The sequence below is a fragment of the Rana temporaria genome, chromosome 6, assembly GCF_905171775.1.
Source record: "Rana temporaria chromosome 6, aRanTem1.1, whole genome shotgun sequence".
NCBI lineage: Eukaryota > Metazoa > Chordata > Amphibia > Anura > Ranidae > Rana > Rana temporaria.
In genome coordinates, this window is record NC_053494.1 from 1,121,694 (window position 1) to 1,140,326 (window position 18,633).

General features: G+C 51.2%; 1 protein-coding gene and 1 pseudogene across 1 annotated transcript in view; one reads left to right on the forward strand and one right to left on the reverse strand.

Annotated features, from left to right (window-relative positions):
- The first annotated feature begins 2,951 nt into the window (after positions 1-2,951).
- Positions 2,952-9,016, forward strand: LOC120942723 (annotated as a pseudogene).
- LOC120942900 (integrin alpha-M-like) overlaps positions 8,786-18,633 on the reverse strand; it is a 39,259-nt gene continuing 29,411 nt past the window's right edge. Inside the window, exons 22-30 of the mRNA XM_040355853.1 lie at positions 17,684-17,763; positions 16,386-16,469; positions 15,086-15,152; positions 14,892-14,999; positions 13,627-13,710; positions 13,359-13,472; positions 12,250-12,354; positions 11,931-12,041; positions 8,786-9,160 (exon numbers count right to left, since the gene is read on the reverse strand). Coding sequence (XP_040211787.1) covers positions 9,068-9,160; positions 11,931-12,041; positions 12,250-12,354; positions 13,359-13,472; positions 13,627-13,710; positions 14,892-14,999; positions 15,086-15,152; positions 16,386-16,469; positions 17,684-17,763 — 846 coding nt within the window. The 3' untranslated portion in view covers positions 8,786-9,067. The remainder of the gene's footprint in view (positions 9,161-11,930; positions 12,042-12,249; positions 12,355-13,358; positions 13,473-13,626; positions 13,711-14,891; positions 15,000-15,085; positions 15,153-16,385; positions 16,470-17,683; positions 17,764-18,633) is intronic.

The window sequence follows — 18,633 nt, forward strand, 5'->3', positions numbered from 1 at the left end:
ATAGGGCTAGATTCAGGAAGAATCTACGCCGCGTAAATTCAAAGCTGCGCCGGCGTATCTTCTTTCTGTATTCAGAAAGCAAGATACGTCGAAATTGGGCTAAGATCCGACTGTCGTTAGTCTCTTACACCGTCGTATCTTAGGGTGCATATTTACGCTGGCCGCTAGGTGGCGCTTCCGTCGATTTCAGCATAGAATATGCAAATAACCTGGATACGCCGATTCAGAAACGTACGTGCGCCCGGCGCATTTTTTTACGTCGTTTTACGTTAGGCTTTTTCTTTCAAATATTTTTTTATTGAGTTTCGTCAAATAATCAGTACATCAGTGACAGATTATAAAGGAATATACATTGCAAAAGCAACAATGGAGATTCGCAAGCGTGCAATTACAGGACATGCATTGCATAACATGGATATGTCCATACAAAAAGAAACGCATTGTACTAATAAAAACGTATTGTACTAGTAAACAGGGGGGGGGGGGGGGTAGGAGAGCACCAAAAATAAATCAGTACATTCATACATTCATAGGGTATTTCAGCGGGTCCATTTGCTTCCGTACCAAACCTTCCATGGGTTCCAAAGGTCTAGTATGGCAGAGCAAGAATGCTTCCTACGTGCCAAGGTGATTTCGTAGGTGTAGTGGGTTTGCACCAGTCTCACTATGTCAGATATTGTTGGGACATTCTTAGTTTTCCAGTTCCTCGCAATCAAAAGTCTCGTTGCTAACAGGGCATGAGAAGTCCCTAGCCTCAGGGGAGGAGGTATGTCTTCTATGGTCAGATTAAGGACGGCCAGTTGGGGGGTGAGTGAAATGGGAAGGCCAAGTATGTCCTGTAACATCGACTCCACCGACGCCCACAGCGGTCGTAGGCGTGGGCAGGTCCAGAATATGTGAAGAAGAGTGCCAGGGTCTTTGCAATCTCTCCAACACTTGTGGGAAGTGTGGGGGTGAAATCTAGCCAATCTAGCTGGAGTCAGGTACCATCTCATTAATATTTTTTGCGAAAGTTCCCATAGGGAGGTGCAGGAAGTATATTTGTAAATAGATCGAATAGCTGTTTGCCATTGGTGGTCAGAAAATTGGGTTAGGAAGTCAGATTCCCAGTTGGTGAGTGGTTTGGATTTTTGGAAAGAGTTTTTTTCTTGCAGGGTCAAGTAAATTAAGGAGGTGCCTTTGGTTTGTCCCTCGGCAGGAAAAAAGTAGTGCCACAGTTTTGTGGGTATGGAGCTTTCCAGAGACGGATAAGCTGTAAGGCAGTGTTGTAGCCTATAATACGTAAAGTAATCTGAAGCGGGAGCGTGGAGGGTTTGCTGGGCATGGAGAAAGGATGTGTTGGTCACTAAGGAGCGTAGTTTGTGAACGTGGGTAACCCGTCTAGTCACGTTAGGCTTTTTCCGGCGTAAGGTTGCTCCTGCTGATATGAGGCGTACGCAATGTTAAATATGGACGTCGTTCCCACGTCAAATTTTTGGAAATTTTTACGTCGTTTGCGTAAGTCGTTCGCGAATAGGGCTGGGCGTAATTTACGTTCACGTCGAAAGCAATGACGATTTCCGGCGGAATTTCGAGCATGCGCACTAGGATTCTTTCACGAACGGCGCATGCGTCAAATACGTGGGGTCATGTTTTATTTGCATAAACACGCCCACCTGTTCAGAATTTGAATTTGGCGCGCTTACGCCGGCAGATTTACGCTACGCCGCCGCAACTTACGGAGCAAGTGCTTTGTGAATACTGCACTTGCCTCTCTAAATTGCGGCGGCGTAGCGTAAATACCATACGCTACGCCCGCACAAACTTACGGCGGGCTACCTGAATCTGGCCCAGAGTGTGCTGAGCTGCTCCCCTAGAAAGTGATGAAGTGTATGGAACTTCTATCTGATGTGAGCTACAAAGTGTACTGGGGGGGCGCTATAGAGTAATATGTAATTGCACAACTTATCCTATAATATGAAACACAAGTAAAACAAATACAAATGTGTCCTGTTGTACGTACGTGATCAATCAATCGATCAATAGTAAATAATAAAGTCCCATTGGTGCAAAGAAAGACACAGATCAATGCTGGAATCTCCTCAAGATAGTTTCTTGCTGTCTCCGTGGTGCAAACCCTCACCGATCATCCTGATAATGAGTACGACCCCCGATGTGCACAAGTAGGGAATTGTACTTACCTCACCTGGTTGACCTCTTTAAGAAAAAGACGGTGAAGATGCGCTGAGCAGGATAATGCCTGCAGACATATAAAAGGACTGGAGCATGTACGATACCTCACCCTCGGAATGTGGAGATTTCAGAACATTGAATACAAACAGAGAGCTTCCATAGTGCAACGCTATTTTATTAAAATGGAATAAAAACACCGGCCAATTGGCTACTCACATCAATAGTACCCTTCGCCCGGCACTGGGGCTGCAAGCTTTGATAAAAATAAACACTGGCCCTCCCACTCCGTGGCGGCGGTGCGTTCCACCAGCTGCTGACACTACCAGAAGACGATCGGAAAGTGACGTATGGACATAGTACACGTGACCAGGTTCCCGCCGCCGACGTACGTTTCGTATAGTTACGTTTTCAAGGGGCTTACCTGGTCACTAAGCATCACGGTATATGTAGTCTAAGGGGAGTGGTTTCAGGTCACACCTAATTAGCCAATCGGAAGAGAGGCAGCCTCCGTGCCGGTTTACATTCCAGTTTCCTACAAAGGGCTGGCATATTATAAATCGTAACGTAATCTGTTAAAATTGGCATCCCTAATTCATGGCTAAAGTGGACCAAGAGGCGGCCATTGTGACAGGTCCTCTTTAGGGGCCCTAAATTATTGTGTGAAGTGGTGTCTCTGCACATGGTGGGGGGTGGGGGGGGGGGGGGACTGCAGTAAGTTTACATAAGGAATGAAAAATGTGTTGCTTAGTGTTTTATCCAATGAGGATTCTCCGTCCTGAACTCTGGATAATGATTGGTCCTCTGTTCTCCCTCCCAGTGGTGGGAAGAGCAGTCTGCTGCTGAGGTTCTCCGACAATTCCTTCTCAGGTCAGAGCAAAAAGCACATTTTCCATTCCCCCCCCCCCCCTTGAATAAAGGACTTTTCCTCCCCCTCCCTCTCTCTGTCTCTGTGTGTGTCTCTCTGTCTCTGTGTGTGTCTCTCTGTCTCTGTGTGTGTCTCTCTGTCTCTGTGGTGTCTCTCTGTCTCTCTCTTTCTCTCTCTCTCCCCCCTCTTTTCTGGCTTGTCGTCCTCCTGCGCTCTTCTTCCTATAGGTTTTTTCCTCTTTCTCTCTCCCTCTATCTTGTCCCCCTCCCCCTCCCTCTCTCTGTCTCTGTGGTGTGTCTCTCTGTCCTTTGTGTGTGTCTCTCTCTGTCTCTCTCTCTGTCTCTGTGTGTCTCTCTCTGTCTCTGTCTGTGTGTGTCTCTCTCTCTCTCTCTCTCTCCCCCCCCCCCTCTTTTCTGGCTTGTTGTCCTCCTGCGCTCTCTTCCTATAGGTTTTTTCCCTTTTTCTCTCTCCCTCTATCTTGTCCCCCTCCTGCACCCTCTCCCTATGGATGTTTTCCTCTCTCAGTCCTCTCCCTGGTCTCTCTCTAGTCCCTCTGTTTTATTCTGGTCCTTGTTTTTATTACCCTCCCCCTTCTCTTCCCTTTTCATTGGTAACCCCTCCCCCGCCCTATTCTCGCTCTCAGGCAGTTACATAACTACGATCGGTGTGGACTTTAAGATCCGGACTCTGGTGATGGATGGCGAGCGGGGAAGCTCCAGATTTGGACACGGCGGGAAAGGAGAGATTTCGGACTATCACATCAACGTAAGTTATGTGGGGGTGGGCCTCTTCCTGTGGTTGGATGTTTAGACTTAGGGATCTGATAATGCTTATTGGGATTCGCCTTTCCATTGAATCCCCTCGCTGGCCGATGCGTCCTCATTGGATCACAATCTTAGTAACTACGGTCTGTCCTGAGGTACGGGCTGGAGGACTAGAGGGACGTTATCGGGGTGAAGCTCGAATAATTGGTTGTGATATTTTCTTCCTCAGGTATTACAGGAACACTCATGGAGTTATCGTGGTCTATGATGTCACCAACCCAGAATCCTTTGTGAACGTGAAAAGATGGCTTCATGAGATCACCCAGAACTGTGACTCGGTGTGCACCGTCCTTGGTGAGGATCAATATGGGGGGGGGGGGGGGGGGCGGTGCTAACGATGGGAGCTGTGATGGTACCACATGATGGAGGTGAACACCAGAGGCTCAGACTGGACCTGTTTGGTAGGAGAGTCTTCCCATCTTACAGCTATGCAAAGCCTGGATATGACCAAAGAATATTTTGTCTCTCTCCATCTAAATCTGGCCTCTTCTTGTTGTGTTGAGGTTCTCAGAGGTCTCTCTCCATTATGGTCTGACTACTTCTCCATGTACTGAGACTCTCAGGTGTCTCTCCATCCAGATCTGACCATCACCCAATGTATTGAGTCTCTCAGAGGTGTCTCCAGATCTGACCATCTACCAATGCAAGGGGGTTCTCAGAGGTGTCTCCAGATCTGACCATCTACCAATGCAAGGGGGTTCTCAGAGGTGTCTCTTCGTCCAGATTGACCAACTCTCCAGCGTATTCTGAACCTTCTTAACCTCAATACATTAGGAGGTGGTCATATTTGTATAACGAGACCCCTCTGAGAACCCCAATACTTTGCTCTCCATCCAGATCTGACCACTTCTCAGTATACAGAGATTCTCAGAGATGTCTCTCCATTATGGTCTGACCAATTCTCAATGTACTGAGGTTGTCGAAGGTGTCTCTATCAGATCTGACCCATCACCAAGGTATTGAGGTTCTCAGAGATGTTTCTCCATCCAGATCTGACCTTCTCCCAATGTATTGAGGTTCTAAAGAGGTTGAGAAGTTTCAGAATAAACTGGGAGAAGGTCAGATATGGATGGAGAAACATCTGAGAACCTCAATGCACTGGGTGGTGGTCCGATCTGTGTGCAGAGACCCCTCTAAGAACTCAATACACTGGGAGATGGTCAGATATGGATGGCGAACCCCCTATGAAAGCCTTCAGTACCTGTGAAGTTGTGAGATCTGAATGGAGAGACATCTCTGAGAACCACAATACATTGGGAGTTGGTCAGACCTGGATGAAGAGACACCTCTGAGAATCTCAGTACTTTGCTTTCCATCCAGATCTGACCACTTCTCAATGTACTGAGGTTCTCAGGTGTCTCGCCATCCAGTTCTGACCATCTCCCAATGTATTGAGCTTCTCAGAGGCTCCCCTCATTCGGATCCGAGCTCCTCCCCGTGTACTGAGGTCCTTGGAGGCGGTGCCCCTCATTCGGATCTGAGCTCCTCCCCGTGTACTGAGGTCCTTGGAGGTGTTGCCCCTCATTCGGATCTGAGCTCCTCCCTGTGTACTGAGGTCCTTGGAGGCGGTGCCCCTCATTCGGATCTGAGCTCCTCCCCATGTACTGAGGTCCTTGGAGGTGTCGCCCCTCATTTGGATCTGAGCTCCTCCCCATGTACTGAGGTCCTTGGAGGTGTTGCCCCTCATTCAGATGTGACCCCTTTCTGTCGTATTAATGTTCTCAGAGGTGTCTCCAAACTTCCCCCGTGTTTTGAGGTTAATTCCTCATTTAGGCCAATTTGTTGCCCTTTTCACCCCCCCCCCCCCCCATTCCTTGCTATGTATGCCGTAGTCACTGATTTATGGAATGTCGGGAACTGGGGCATGTTGGTACAATCTTATATCACCCGTTCTCCGTCTCTCCCACAGTGGGTAATAAAGACGATGATCCGTCTCGGAAACACGTGGAGACAGCGGACGCCAAGAGGTTCAGCGAACAGATGGGAGTGCGGCTTTATGAAACGAGCGCCAAGGAGAACCGCAACGTAGAAGAGGTGAGGGTGGGGCGCCGTCTCCTGTGTCTCCTTCTGGGGTCGGGTGAATTTGCCCCAGGCGATGGTTTGGAGGCAGTTTGGGAGGATGAACCGGCCCGGCATTTGTGTCTCTGGCCCGCTCCTCTGTATTCAGAGACGAGGGGATGGGGGGGGGGGGACACAGGGGCCATTATTGAGTCTCCGAACAGCGGGGGAGGAAACAGCTGATTGTTATTCAGAGCGGAGACGGGACAATGTGTGTTTGTGTAGTCCGGGCTCCCAGTGACCCCGGGAATAATGTGCTGCTTTCATTCCTCTATAAATGTCTGCCGAACGTTCGCTGCGTCCAATCGTTCGTACAGGTCCTCTTTAACCCCACTTTATTTCACTCTGACATCGGCTCGTCTGCTGGCAGGAAGCCGGCTGTGTGCAGAGGAAAATCTTCCTTCCTTCCTTCCTCCCTGTAGCGAGGTCCAGCAGAGCCCCCCACGTCCTCCATGCAGCACGTCCTCCTCACTCATTGGAGGTACGGCGCCCCCTCTGGTTATTGTCTGGTACTCACTCTCTAATTCTGTTGGCTGTGTGTTGGGGTGGCCACAAGTAATGCTTGGGGGGGGGATCAGGGGCAGACTGACAACTCATGGGGCCCCCGGGCAACAGGAGATTATGGGGCCACACAGTATACACACACACACAGTCTACACATATATATATATATATATATATATACACACATATACACACACACACACACACACACACACACACATACACATACACATACACACACACACATACACACACACACACACACACACACACACAGAGAGAAGGTACTGGAGAGGCTGGGAACCTATAATCTCGGGATTTTTAGACCAAAGAATGTCGGTAAGGGACTTTTCAGGGACAAATGTAAAAAAAAAAAAGATTTTTACATACTGCCCCTGGTTTTACTGAGGCTGACAACCCTGATGGGGGGGCCCCCTTGTGGCATAGGGCCCTCGGGCAGTGCCCAAATGGTCAGGCCGCCCCTGGGGGGGATATGAAGTGGAATATGGTGCAAACTCTAAGCTTGTCATCCTCCATCCTTTTTTCACCAACCATGAAATGCCAGGCGGCATATTTCTGGCCTCTATGGATCAGGATGGCGCCCCATGGCTTGCACCTCCTAGAAGAAGGTCAATGGCCCCCATATGTCTATGTAACGGAAATGCAGCTCGGGGGCCACATGATCTGCTCAGCCAATCTGAGCTCTGGCAGAGATCACATGACAGGGTGCCTAGGCGTCTGATCACATGGCAGGCTATGGTAGGATGGTGAGGGCAATGGGAAGGTGTCTGGTGTCCTGTTGAGTATACAGACTTCCATTTCTTATTGGTGCCCCACCCCCCGCTTATATGCTTCTCCTTTTTCCCGCAGATGTTCCTGTCCGTCACCCGACTGGTCCTGAGGATGAAGAAGGAGAGCCAAGCCCGGCTACGGCCCAACGAGGTCGTCACCATAACCAAGACCAAGAAGAAGCCTCATGTGAAGAGGTGCTGCTGAGGGCCCCCGGGGCCCCCTTCCTGGAGGAACTGGACCACTGAATGAAGAGAAGATTTACCACTATGGGGATAGCGATATAGACCCTAAAATTCTTTACGGGAGCAATCTAGGAGTGGAGCACCGCCGCCTGTGGCCCTGTAGGGGGCTCTGCCCGCGTAGGATTTTGCCTGTTCCCTGTAGGGGGTGCTGTCCTCATAGGATTCTGCCTGTGCCCTGTAGGGGGGGCGATGCCCTCGTAGGATTATACCTGTGCCCTTTAGGGGGCTCTGCCCTCGTAGGATTCTGCCTGTGCCCTGTATGGGGTGCTGTCCTCGTAGGATTCTGCCTGTGCCCTGTATGGGGTGCTGTCCTCATAGGATTCTGCCTGTGCCCTGTAGGGGGGGCGATGTCCTTGTAGGTTTATACCTGTGCCCTTTATGGAGTCCTGTCCTTGTAGGATTATACCTGTGCCCTTTAGGGGGCTCTGCCCGCGTAGGATTCTGCCTGTGCCCTGTAGGGGGTGCTGTCCTCGTAGGATTCTGCCTGTGCCCTGTAGGGGGGGCGATGTCCTCGTAGGATTATACCTGTGCCCTTTAGGGGGCGCTCTCTGTTCACCTGCTCCACTCCACCCTCCATACAGGAACACGGAGCCTGCATCGTCCCACAATCCCTACAGAGGTCGCTGTACTGTATGGACCTCACCTGCCAAACTCCATTATGCACACAAAGAGAACCTGTCACATCTGGGCATAAGAAACCATCCGAATGTTCCGTTTGTCCCCTGCATAGGACTGGTTTATACCCCCCCCCCCCTGTATTTAGTTTTGAGAAACCTGAAAACCACTCTGGAGCTGGGAGTTGGAGCACAGAGTCCTCCTATCCCCTCCCCCCTCAGGGTCTGATGCCTTCGCTCATACCGATACCAAGCTCCTGAGTGCACATAACACCAACAAGTAACCAAAGCCTTCACCTTGTATACATTCCTCTCTTGCTGGGTATGGTTATGCACGCCCAGGAGCTGGGGAACCATAACTGTAGGACCTCGGGGGCGGGGCTGTTGGCTCCGACTCTCAGCCTCTGAGACTGTGCAGCTAAATGAGGGAAGTGTGCACAGCCAGAATTTAATGATGAATATTCAGATTCCCGTCTGTGAGGATAACACGATTGGCCGTGGCGTATCCACCAATCACATATCTTGTACTAAATATGATGGACATGTGACATATCCTCTGATCAGAGAGCGGACCCCCCCTCCCCCCTAACGCCGGGGTCACATTGCAGCCATGTGCCTGTAAAACGTTCGGCCGTCCACCATTTTTCGGGAAGTTGTCACTACAAATGCAGATTTTGGGGAGTGTCCCCGAAAAACAAAGACGACACTACGATGTCCGGGGCGGCTTCCATCTCCTTTTATTATGCGCACTTTTTATTAAAGTTGGACAAATATAAAGCTTTCCGAGCCCTCCCCCGCACATTGCACTGACCAATCAGAAGAGCGCTGCTTGCTCCTCCCCCGCGGTGCCTGACTCTGTGATTATAACGTTTTCCCCTCTGTACAGGAATATAAAGCTTATTTTTGCATCTAACCGAATAACAATAAAGAACATTTTCTACTGAAGGCCGTGCCGCCTCTTCACTCCGCCGTCTCGCCGTCCTCGTTCCCGGGGGTTCATTCATCCAGGGGAGCCTGTTCTGTGCCCTCCGCGCCTGGCACATCGGGGTTCTCCAGAAGGTTCTTGTACTGACGCTTGAAGAAGCCGAGCTGGGGGGGGGGGGGGGGGAAAGACGGTCAGTGATTCTGGAGTTAAACACGTTTGATAAGCATTTCCAGAAAATCATTACATTTTGGGTTAAAACTTGTGATTGGCAGAAGATCAGAATCGGCTTCGAAATAATAAAATTCCCTTTTGATGTTCTGCGTCGAGTGACGCCTTCATAAAATCACGTGATCACACCTCAAATAAGAGGAAAAACAAGGTTGGGGGCTCTGTACTCTGCCAGCTGTAATCTGATGTGTGCCCAGCAGGTGGCAGCACTGTGTAGGTTGGGGGCTCTGTGATCTGATGTGTGTCCAGCAGGTGGCAGCACTGTGTAGGTTGGGGGCTCTGTGATCTGATGTGTGCCCAGCAGGTGGCAGCACTGTGTAGGTTGGGGGCTCTGTGATCTGATGTGTGTCCAGCAGGTGGCAGCACTGTGTAGGTTGGGGGCTCTGTGATCTGATGTGTGCCCAGCAGGTGGCAGCACTGTGTAGGTTGGGGGCTCTGTGATCTGATGTGTCCAGCAGGTGGCAGCACTGTGTAGGTTGGGGGCTCTGTACTCTGCCAGCTGTGATCTGATGTGTGTCCAGCAGGTGGCAGCACTGTGTAGGTTGAGGGCTTTGTACTCTGCCAGCTGTGATCTGATGTGTGCCCAGCAGGTGGCAGCACTGTGTAGGTTGGGGGCTCTGTGATCTGATGTGTGCCCAGCAGGTGGCAGCACTGTGTAGGTTGGGGGCTCTGTGATCTGATGTGTGCCCAGCAGGTGGCAGCACTGTGTAGGTTGGGGGCTCTGTGATCTGATGTGTGCCCAGCAGGTGGCAGCACTGTGTAGGTTGGGGGCTCTGTGATCTGATGTGTGCCCAGCAGGTGGCAGCACTGTGTAGGTTGGGGGCTCTGTGATCTGATGTGTCCAGCAGGTGGCAGCACTGTGTAGGTTGGGGGCTCTGTACTCTGCCAGCTGTGATCTGATGTGTGTCCAGCAGGTGGCAGCACTGTGTAGGTTGGGGGCTCTCTACTCTGCCAGCTGTGATCTGATGTGTGCCCAGCAGGTGGCAGCATTGTGTGGGTTGGGGGCTCTGTACTCTGCCAGCTGCGATCTGATGTGTGCCCAGCAGGTGGCAGCACTGTGTAGTTTGGGTCTCTGCCAGCTGTGATCTGATGTGTGCCCAGCAGGTGGCAGCACTGTGTAGTTTGGGTCTCTGCCAACTGTGATCTGATGTGTGCCCAGCAGGTGGCAGCACTGTGTAGGTTGGGGGCTCTGTACTCTGCCAGCTGTGATCTGATGTGTGTCCAGCAGGTGGCAGCACTGTGTAGGTTGGGGGCTCTCTACTCTGCCAGCTGTGATCTGATGTGTGCCCAGCAGGTGGCAGCATTGTGTGGGTTGGGGGCTCTGTACTCTGCCAGCTGCGATCTGATGTGTGCCCAGCAGGTGGCAGCACTGTGTAGTTTGGGTCTCTGCCAGCTGTGATCTGATGTGTGCCCAGCAGGTGGCAGCACTGTGTAGTTTGGGTCTCTGCCAACTGTGATCTGATGTGTGCCCAGCAGGTGGCAGCACTGTGTAGGTTGGGGGTCTGTACTCTGCCAGCTGTAATCTGATGTGTGTCCAGCAGGTGGCAGCACTGTGTAGGTTGGGGGCTCTGTGATCTGATGTGTGCCCAGCAGGTGGCAGCACTGTGTAGGTTGGGGCTCTGTGATCTGATGTGTGCCCAGCAGGTGGCAGCACTGTGTAGGTTGGGGCTCTGTGATCTGATGTGTGCCCAGCAGGTGGCAGCACTATGTAGGTTGGGGGCTCTGTGATCTGAGGTGTGCCCAGCAGGTGGCAGCACTGTGTAGGTTGGGGGCTCTGTGATCTGACGTGTGCCCAGCAGGTGGCAGTACTGTGTGGGTTGGGGGCTCTGTGATCTGATGTGCCCAGCGGATGGCAGCACTGTGTAGGTTGGGGGTCTGTACTCTGCCAGCTGTAATCTGATGTGTGTCCAGCAGGTGGCAGCACTGTGTAGGTTGGGGGCTCTGTGATCTGATGTGTGCCCAGCAGGTGGCAGCACTGTGTAGGTTGGGGCTCTGTGATCTGATGTGTGCCCAGCAGGTGGCAGCACTGTGTAGGTTGGGGCTCTGTGATCTGATGTGTGCCCAGCAGGTGGCAGCACTATGTAGGTTGGGGGCTCTGTGATCTGAGGTGTGCCCAGCAGGTGGCAGCACTGTGTAGGTTGGGGGCTCTGTGATCTGACGTGTGCCCAGCAGGTGGCAGTACTGTGTGGGTTGGGGGCTCTGTGATCTGATGTGCCCAGCGGATGGCAGCACTGTGTAGGTTGGGGGTCTGTACTCTGCCAGCTGTAATCTGATGTGTGTCCAGCAGGTGGCAGCACTGTGTAGGTTGGGGCTCTGATCGTGTGCCCAGCAGGTGGCAGCACTGTGTAGGTTGGGGGTCTGTACTCTGCCAGCTGTGATCTGATGTGCCCAGTGGGTGGCAGCACTGTGTAGTTGGGGGGTCTGTACTCTGCCAGCTGTAATCTGATGTGTGTCCGGCAGCACTGTGCTGTCTAAGAATGATGCATAGGTTTTGTGTGTATTCTGTGCTTCCTCCAGTAGGTGGCGTTGCATCATTGGCAGGCTGATGAAAAGTGGTGACTGAAGGGATTCCAGTGGAGGTCACTGACCAGCATTTTTCTTTTCCCAAACCTGCGTTGGAACCCCCCCCCCCCCCATCTGGACGGAGCTGAGAACAATGTCCCCACACACAGGAGGACTCTGATTGGTCACACACATCACTCTTACCTTATAGAGACCAGCCGCTATGAGTGCCAGGAGCACCAGCCCCCCCACACTGCTGCCAATGATGATGGGGAAATAGTTGTACTCCACATTGATCTCCAGGGTCGTCTGCGTCTGAAATACATAAAGATTTGTCCTAATTGTTTAAAGTGAACCTGTCAGAACTGTCCTGACCATCGTCCTCTCCCAGAGGAGGTGCAGGGTTCATGGCGCTGGTATCTGCCCCGGAACTGGCACCCCCACGAGAAGCTTCCATCCCCATGAAAATGACCTCCGGCCCCAGTTCCCCACCCGGGAATGAAAGCATGATGGAGGAGAGTACCTGAGTTCTGACAAAACGCTGGTTCTGTTCCAGGATGTGCGCGTAGGTCTGAGAGTCGTATCTGATCTCCGCCGAGGTCTGCAGGGAAATCTTCTGCTGTCCTGTCTGAGACCAGAGAGAAGGAAGTGAGGACATAGACATGTCTAGGGAAAATTGTATGGACTTGTCTGGGGAGGGTGGAGGACGTTGTATGGACTTGTCTGGGGAGGGTGGAGGACGTTGTACGGACTTGTCTGGGGAGGGTGGAGGACGTTGTACGGACTTGTCTGGGGAGGGTGGAGGACGTTGTACGGACTTGTCTGGAGAGGGTGGAGGACGTTGTATGGACTGGTCTGTGGGGGGAGGGGGGTGTTGGAGGAGGATGTTGTATGGACTAGTTTGGGGGGGGGGGGGGGTGTGGAAGACATTGTATGGACTTGACTGGGGAGGGCAGAGGATGTTGTATGGACTTGTCTAGGGGGGAGCGATGCCGTTGTGTGGACGTGTCTGGAGTGTGGGGGGTGGGTGGGCGATGCCGTTGTGTGGACGTGTCTGGGGGGGAGGGTGGAGGTCGTTGTGTGGACGTGTCTGGGGGGGGGCGGGCGATGCCGTTGTGTGGACGTGTCTGGGGGGGGTGGAGGTCTTTGGGTCTTTGTGTGGATATGTCTGGGGGGGGGGTGCAGGTCTTTGTGTGGATATGTCTGGGGGGGAGGTCGTTGTCATTTGTCTGGGGGGGGGGGTGGTGGTTGTATTGACTTGTCTGGGGGGGGTGATGCCGTTGTGTGGACGTGTCGGGGGGGGGGCGATGCCGTTGTGTGGACTTGTCTAGGGGGGGGTGGAGGTGGTTGTGTGGACGTGTCTGGGGGGGGGGGAGGGTGGAGGTGGTTGTGTGGACGTGTCTGGGGGGGGGGGGTCAGTTGGTCGTTGTGTGGATATGTCTGGGGGATGGGAGGAAGGGTCTCAATGGAATGGTACCAAGAATGCCTATATAATTGTGCTACAACATTGTATGTATGGCAGTCGGGGCAATCGGAGGCCAAACCTCCCCCAGAAGGACCAATTCTATTTATTCTGTCTGTGAGAATGTGGATCTACCTGTAAAGTGTACCTACCTCCAAAACTCTACCTACCTGAGTGACAGATTCTTTGGTCACAGATCCGCTGATAGTAAAGTTTAGGGAGCTCTGAACCTTCAGATCCTGAATCTCACACTCCACTCTGACACACCAACCAACAGAACAGTTCTGGGGGGAGAAGATTTGGGGATCAGAAGATAAAATGGAGGCGAATTCTCCAGAGGGAACCCAAGAGAGGAAATCGGGGATGTGGAGGACAGAAGAGACAACAAATCGGAGAACTTCATTCAGAGACACTGAGAATTGGTTTCCATCCGTTTACCAGAATTGGGGTTCTTGCCAGGATCTCCTGGTAGTTCTCCACTCCGGGGGCTTCTCTGGCTTCAGTACAGGTGGAGAGGTCTGGCTGGAAGAAAAGAGGCACATGATAGGTCTTCACCCCAATGCCTCATTTGGAGTCCACCAAGACCACATCCTAGATCCTTCTTCTCACCCCACTGTTTCTCCTTGGATGCTCCCTCACTCCATTACCCCATCTATGAGCCTACCTTCTCCATTACCCCATCTATGAGCCTACCTTCTCCATTACCTCATCTATGAGCCTACCTTCTCCATTACCTCATCTATGAGCCTACCTTCTCCATTACCCCATCTATGAGCCAACTTCTCCATTACCTCATCTATGAGCCTACCTTCTCCATTACCCCATCTATGAGCCAACTTCTCCATTACCTCATCTATGAGCCTACCTTCTCCATTACCCCATCTATGAGCCTACCTTCTCCATTACCTCATCTATGAGCCTACCTTCTCCATTACCTCATCTATGAGCCTACCTTCTCCATTAATTTACCCCATCTATGAGCCTACCTTCTCCATTACCCCATCTATGAGCCTACCTTCTCCATTAATTTACCCCATCTATGAGCCTACCTTCTCCATTACCCCATCTATGAGCCTACCTTCTCCATTAATTTACCCCATCTATGAGCCTACCTTCTCCATTACCCCATCTATGAGCCTACCTTCTCCATTACCCCATCTATGAGCCTACCTTCTCCATTACCCCATCTATGAGCCTACCTTCTCCATTACCCCATCTATGAGCCTACCTTCTCCATTACCCCATCTATGAGCCTACCTTCTCCATTACCCCATCTATGAGCCTACCTTCTGGGGCTCCTTTTTATAGCCCACCCTATTGTCTCATGAAGGGTCCTGCCTCGCCTCGTGTAAGATTTCACGTTATTAGCTCACATGGGGCTCACCTTCCATTGTGTGATCTGAAATCCCTGCTCTACCTCATCCATGGTCCTTCTCTCCCTAATAACTTATCTGGGGTCTCGGTCCCCCCCCCACTCCATTATCTGGGGGCGATACAGATCAGACTTACTGGAAACCGTTTACCAACATGTTGCTGCTTCTAATCCCAGATCATGGGTGTTCATTAGGAACCTACCAGGCAGACCCAGACTAGAGGAGACGCTATGGACTCTATAGAGATGATGCCTCCATGACAATAGGGAACATGGAAGTATTGGAGGTGGGTGGAGTAGCGGTGACAACCTCTGCGATAGTTGTAGTTACCTCAGAACTGGTAATGTTCCAACTCTGCCAGATGGACGTCTCCCCCACCCTCACTGGAACCATGAAGATGACGGTGAGAGGAAGTGACCGTTGGCCCAGATTACGGACCTGAGGACGGGAATAAGGGGGTTGTGGTTACATGGAGGAGGTTGGTTGGATAAAGTTTTAGTTCCTCCCACCTTATCTAGTCTTACCCTGTAGATGTGCTGTATGGTGGAGTCACTTTTGGAGAAGTTCTGAAATTTGCTGGACTCTTCAAGGCTACAACAAGCACAGATAATTAGTGTGAGTTGCGGGGTACGGCACACCTCTGACATTCTCTCCCCTCCCACCTCAATCCATGATCCCTTTCAAGGAGGGTCCCTTTCTGGGAGACGGATACCATGACATGGTTTACAGGAGTCAGATTACTACTCCAAACTGGCAACACTCTTCGAGATTCCAATGCAAATATCCCCTTTTCCAGAAGAAGAAACGACTTCTAGTTAATATCATGCAAGCTCCCCCCCCCCCTTTGAGGAACTGAACTATAGAAGTTGTGCCCAAAAAAATCAGCCAAAAGACTGGTCACCAGTATTGTCTGTGGTCTCCCAGCAGCTCATCTCCACATTACTGACTTGTCATGCCCTTTTCTGCACAGTGTATGTGTGTGCGTGGAGGTGGCCATTCCATTTTGGTGGAGTCAGGACTTTCCTTCCTCATGTCAGTGCTGCCCCCTTGATGACTGGTGGGGTCATGACAGAGGTGGAGGAAGCACAGGTCCACAGAATGGATAAAGCAGATGCAGGGAGGTCCTTGCACTGCAGGTCCTCAGGTACGGTTTGCTCTCCAGTAAGGAGAACAGTGATCAGCACAATGGTGACACCAATGGTGGGTCTCAAAATCTTCTGAGACTGGCAGTCATTGGGATGAATGCCCTCTGAAGCTAGCTATACACGTATTGAAATTTGGCCGGTTCAGCAAGAAACCGCTGAATTTTGGTCCATGTGTAGCCCTGTCTTTGCAACCGGCTTTTGTTGAATGGTCTCCCTAGAAATCCAGCATTTGATGGTTGAAGGGAAAAACACTCAATGTATATCCAGCTTCAGATAGTTGTCACCAGAACAGGTGTCAGAAGATTTCTCCTCTACTTCTGTTCTGGTGACTACTCAAAATTTTAGCGTCACATCTTAAAGCCCCTTGAACAATAGAGGAGCCCCCAAATGACCACCTGATGTCTCCTGGAAGCTACAGATGGTCCCAGAAGTCTGAGAACAACCCTCGTCCGATCATTGTCTTCCTCATGTTAAGCTGTGACTTTTTTTTAGCACCCCAAGGGGTTCCTGCCCCTCCCCTGAACCCAACCTGAAGAGTAACCCCCCTGAAACCTGAGCATTCTTGTCTATGGCCACAGCCGTTCCAGAACACTACATGGGGTAGTCAGATTGTCCAACCTTTGTCAGATGGAAGTTCCTCCATCGTCTGGTTCCCTCTTCCAGTTCATCTTTTACTCACCTGGTGATGGTAACATAGATGGCGTAACGGACACCCAGCTGAGATGAGGACATCATTCGATCGGTGGGAGCTCGTCTGTAATCACTGAGAGAGACAATGGAAAAAGCCGGGTTAGAAGTGCTTAAGAAACCTTAGACAACGGCCCTAAGTTATCCAGCAGAGATGGCACTAAAGGAACGCTCAAAAAGGCCAAATATATGTGAAACGTCACCTTAGCAAACCATTAAGGACAACTTCATTTTCGGACCGCTTATTCATTGCGCCTACGGCACTCTATGCAGGATTTGGAAGATTTCTCCTCACTTCCTGTTCAGGTGACAGTTGAAGCATTTCGGATTTCCTGTCCCTTTTCGAGACAAAGGAGACCAGGAGAAGAGTTTTACATACACCTTAAATGTGGTGAATCCTCTCTGGGGCCCTCCATTATGTCAACAATATCCTCACTTATCTCTGCCACCTCCACCTCATGGCTCTGGAGGGACCTCAAGGAAAGTGCCTGGCTCCTCTGTGTTCCCATTGGTAGTTGAGTTTTAGTGATGTATGGAACAGAACCTCACCTTCATGTGATTCATTGCTGAGGACCCTCCGATCAGTTTGTAAGGGTAGGTGGGGGGGGCCTTCCTCCATGTTCCTCTCCTCGTTGGGAGCCAAGCGTGGGTCACACAGGAGGCCCAGCTCGGGGTGGGTTCTTTGGGCTATGCCAGGCGATGCATGGGGTTGCTCGTCCCAGCACAGAGGGAACACCTTGCCCGAAGGCATGCTCAGGACCAGGCGAGGGCCACAGTCATGTGAAAGTCAAACATTAAGGTAATCCCCCCATCTCAGAGATGAGCCACTTGTGTGTAGTGTTATATGCAGAGTTCTTCCAAATATATTGTCCCTTATCCTCTGATTTTTTTTCTCAAACAATAGGTGCTGGAACTCAACCACGACCCCCCTAAAACCCCTCCCCCCAACAAACACCCCAAGCCTTTTCTAGGTTCTCTGCCCCCCCCCCCCCTACCCAGGATCCGGGCCTCCTTCCTTTATATCACAAAAGAGGGGGGCTGGACTCCCTAGGAAAACACACAAGGGAAGGCGGCACAAGCATTACCCCTTCCTCCCAACCTGGGCAGCCAGGTAGACTGACTGTCCTAGAGTAGGCAACCTGCCTACACGTTTGGAAAAATCAGGTCTATGTAAATAATTGGTGGAACGGCAGAGCAGATGAGGCCTGCACAAACCGTTCTGCTCTTTGATCTCACAGGGCAGCGACACATCAGGTCTGTCCCTCCCACACGGTCCCAGTGGTCACTTACCTATTCACGTTGGCTGCCAATATCAGAGTTTTCCCCAGGGCAGCTGTCGGTGAAACGTGAAAACCCACCAGGAAGACTGCCTGGAAGAGACCACAGAAGAGAGGTGTGAGGGGGGGAAAAATATATGAATGATTCTCACTGGTGGGTTACGGGCATTCTGGCCATCACCAGCTTGTACTCCGCCATTCTTATTGCCTGCTTCCCCCTCCCCCTATGGGGTTCCTCTACAGTTTCGCCCTGCTGCCTTACACCTGTGACATCATGCTCCATTCATATGTACTCACGCCTCCTCTTTGCCACTGGCCCTGCTTTCTAGGGTTAGAAGATTGAGAAATGTGGTTGAAGGTTTTGAGGATAAGTGTTAGTTTTGGGTGCTAGCATTGGGGATAGATTTGAGGGTTAGGGAGTCGTTTTAGGGTTAAGAATTGAGAATTAGTGTTAGGTTGGGGTTAAAGGGTAAAGTTGTGGTTGGGATGAAGGTTCCAGGTTTTGGTCAGACATGGAAAGAAGACCGATGGTTGGGATTTAGGGGTTACGTTGAGGGTTAGTTTGAGGTTATAGTTGTGAGCTGGACAATTAGAAGCTGGGGTTGCAAGTAAGGTCGGGGGTTACATTGAGGTTTAGGATTAGAGGTCAATAGTTTGGGTTTGGTTACATAGCGTGGTTATTCTCACATCACAGGATCATATTTGATGTTAATCAGTTTCCAGGTTCTCTCCGATAGCAACGCTCTCTTGCACTCTCACACACTCTATAGGCTCTCTCACACTAGACTCGCTCTTGCATTCTCTCGACTCTCACAAGCTCTTGTACTCTCTTGCACCCTTTCGCTTCTCTAGACTCTCACAACCTCTTGCGCTGTCGACCCCCCCCTCGCACTCTCTCAACCCCTTTTGCACTATTTTGTACTTTCACACTCTGTAGCACTCTCTTGTACCCTTTTGCATCTC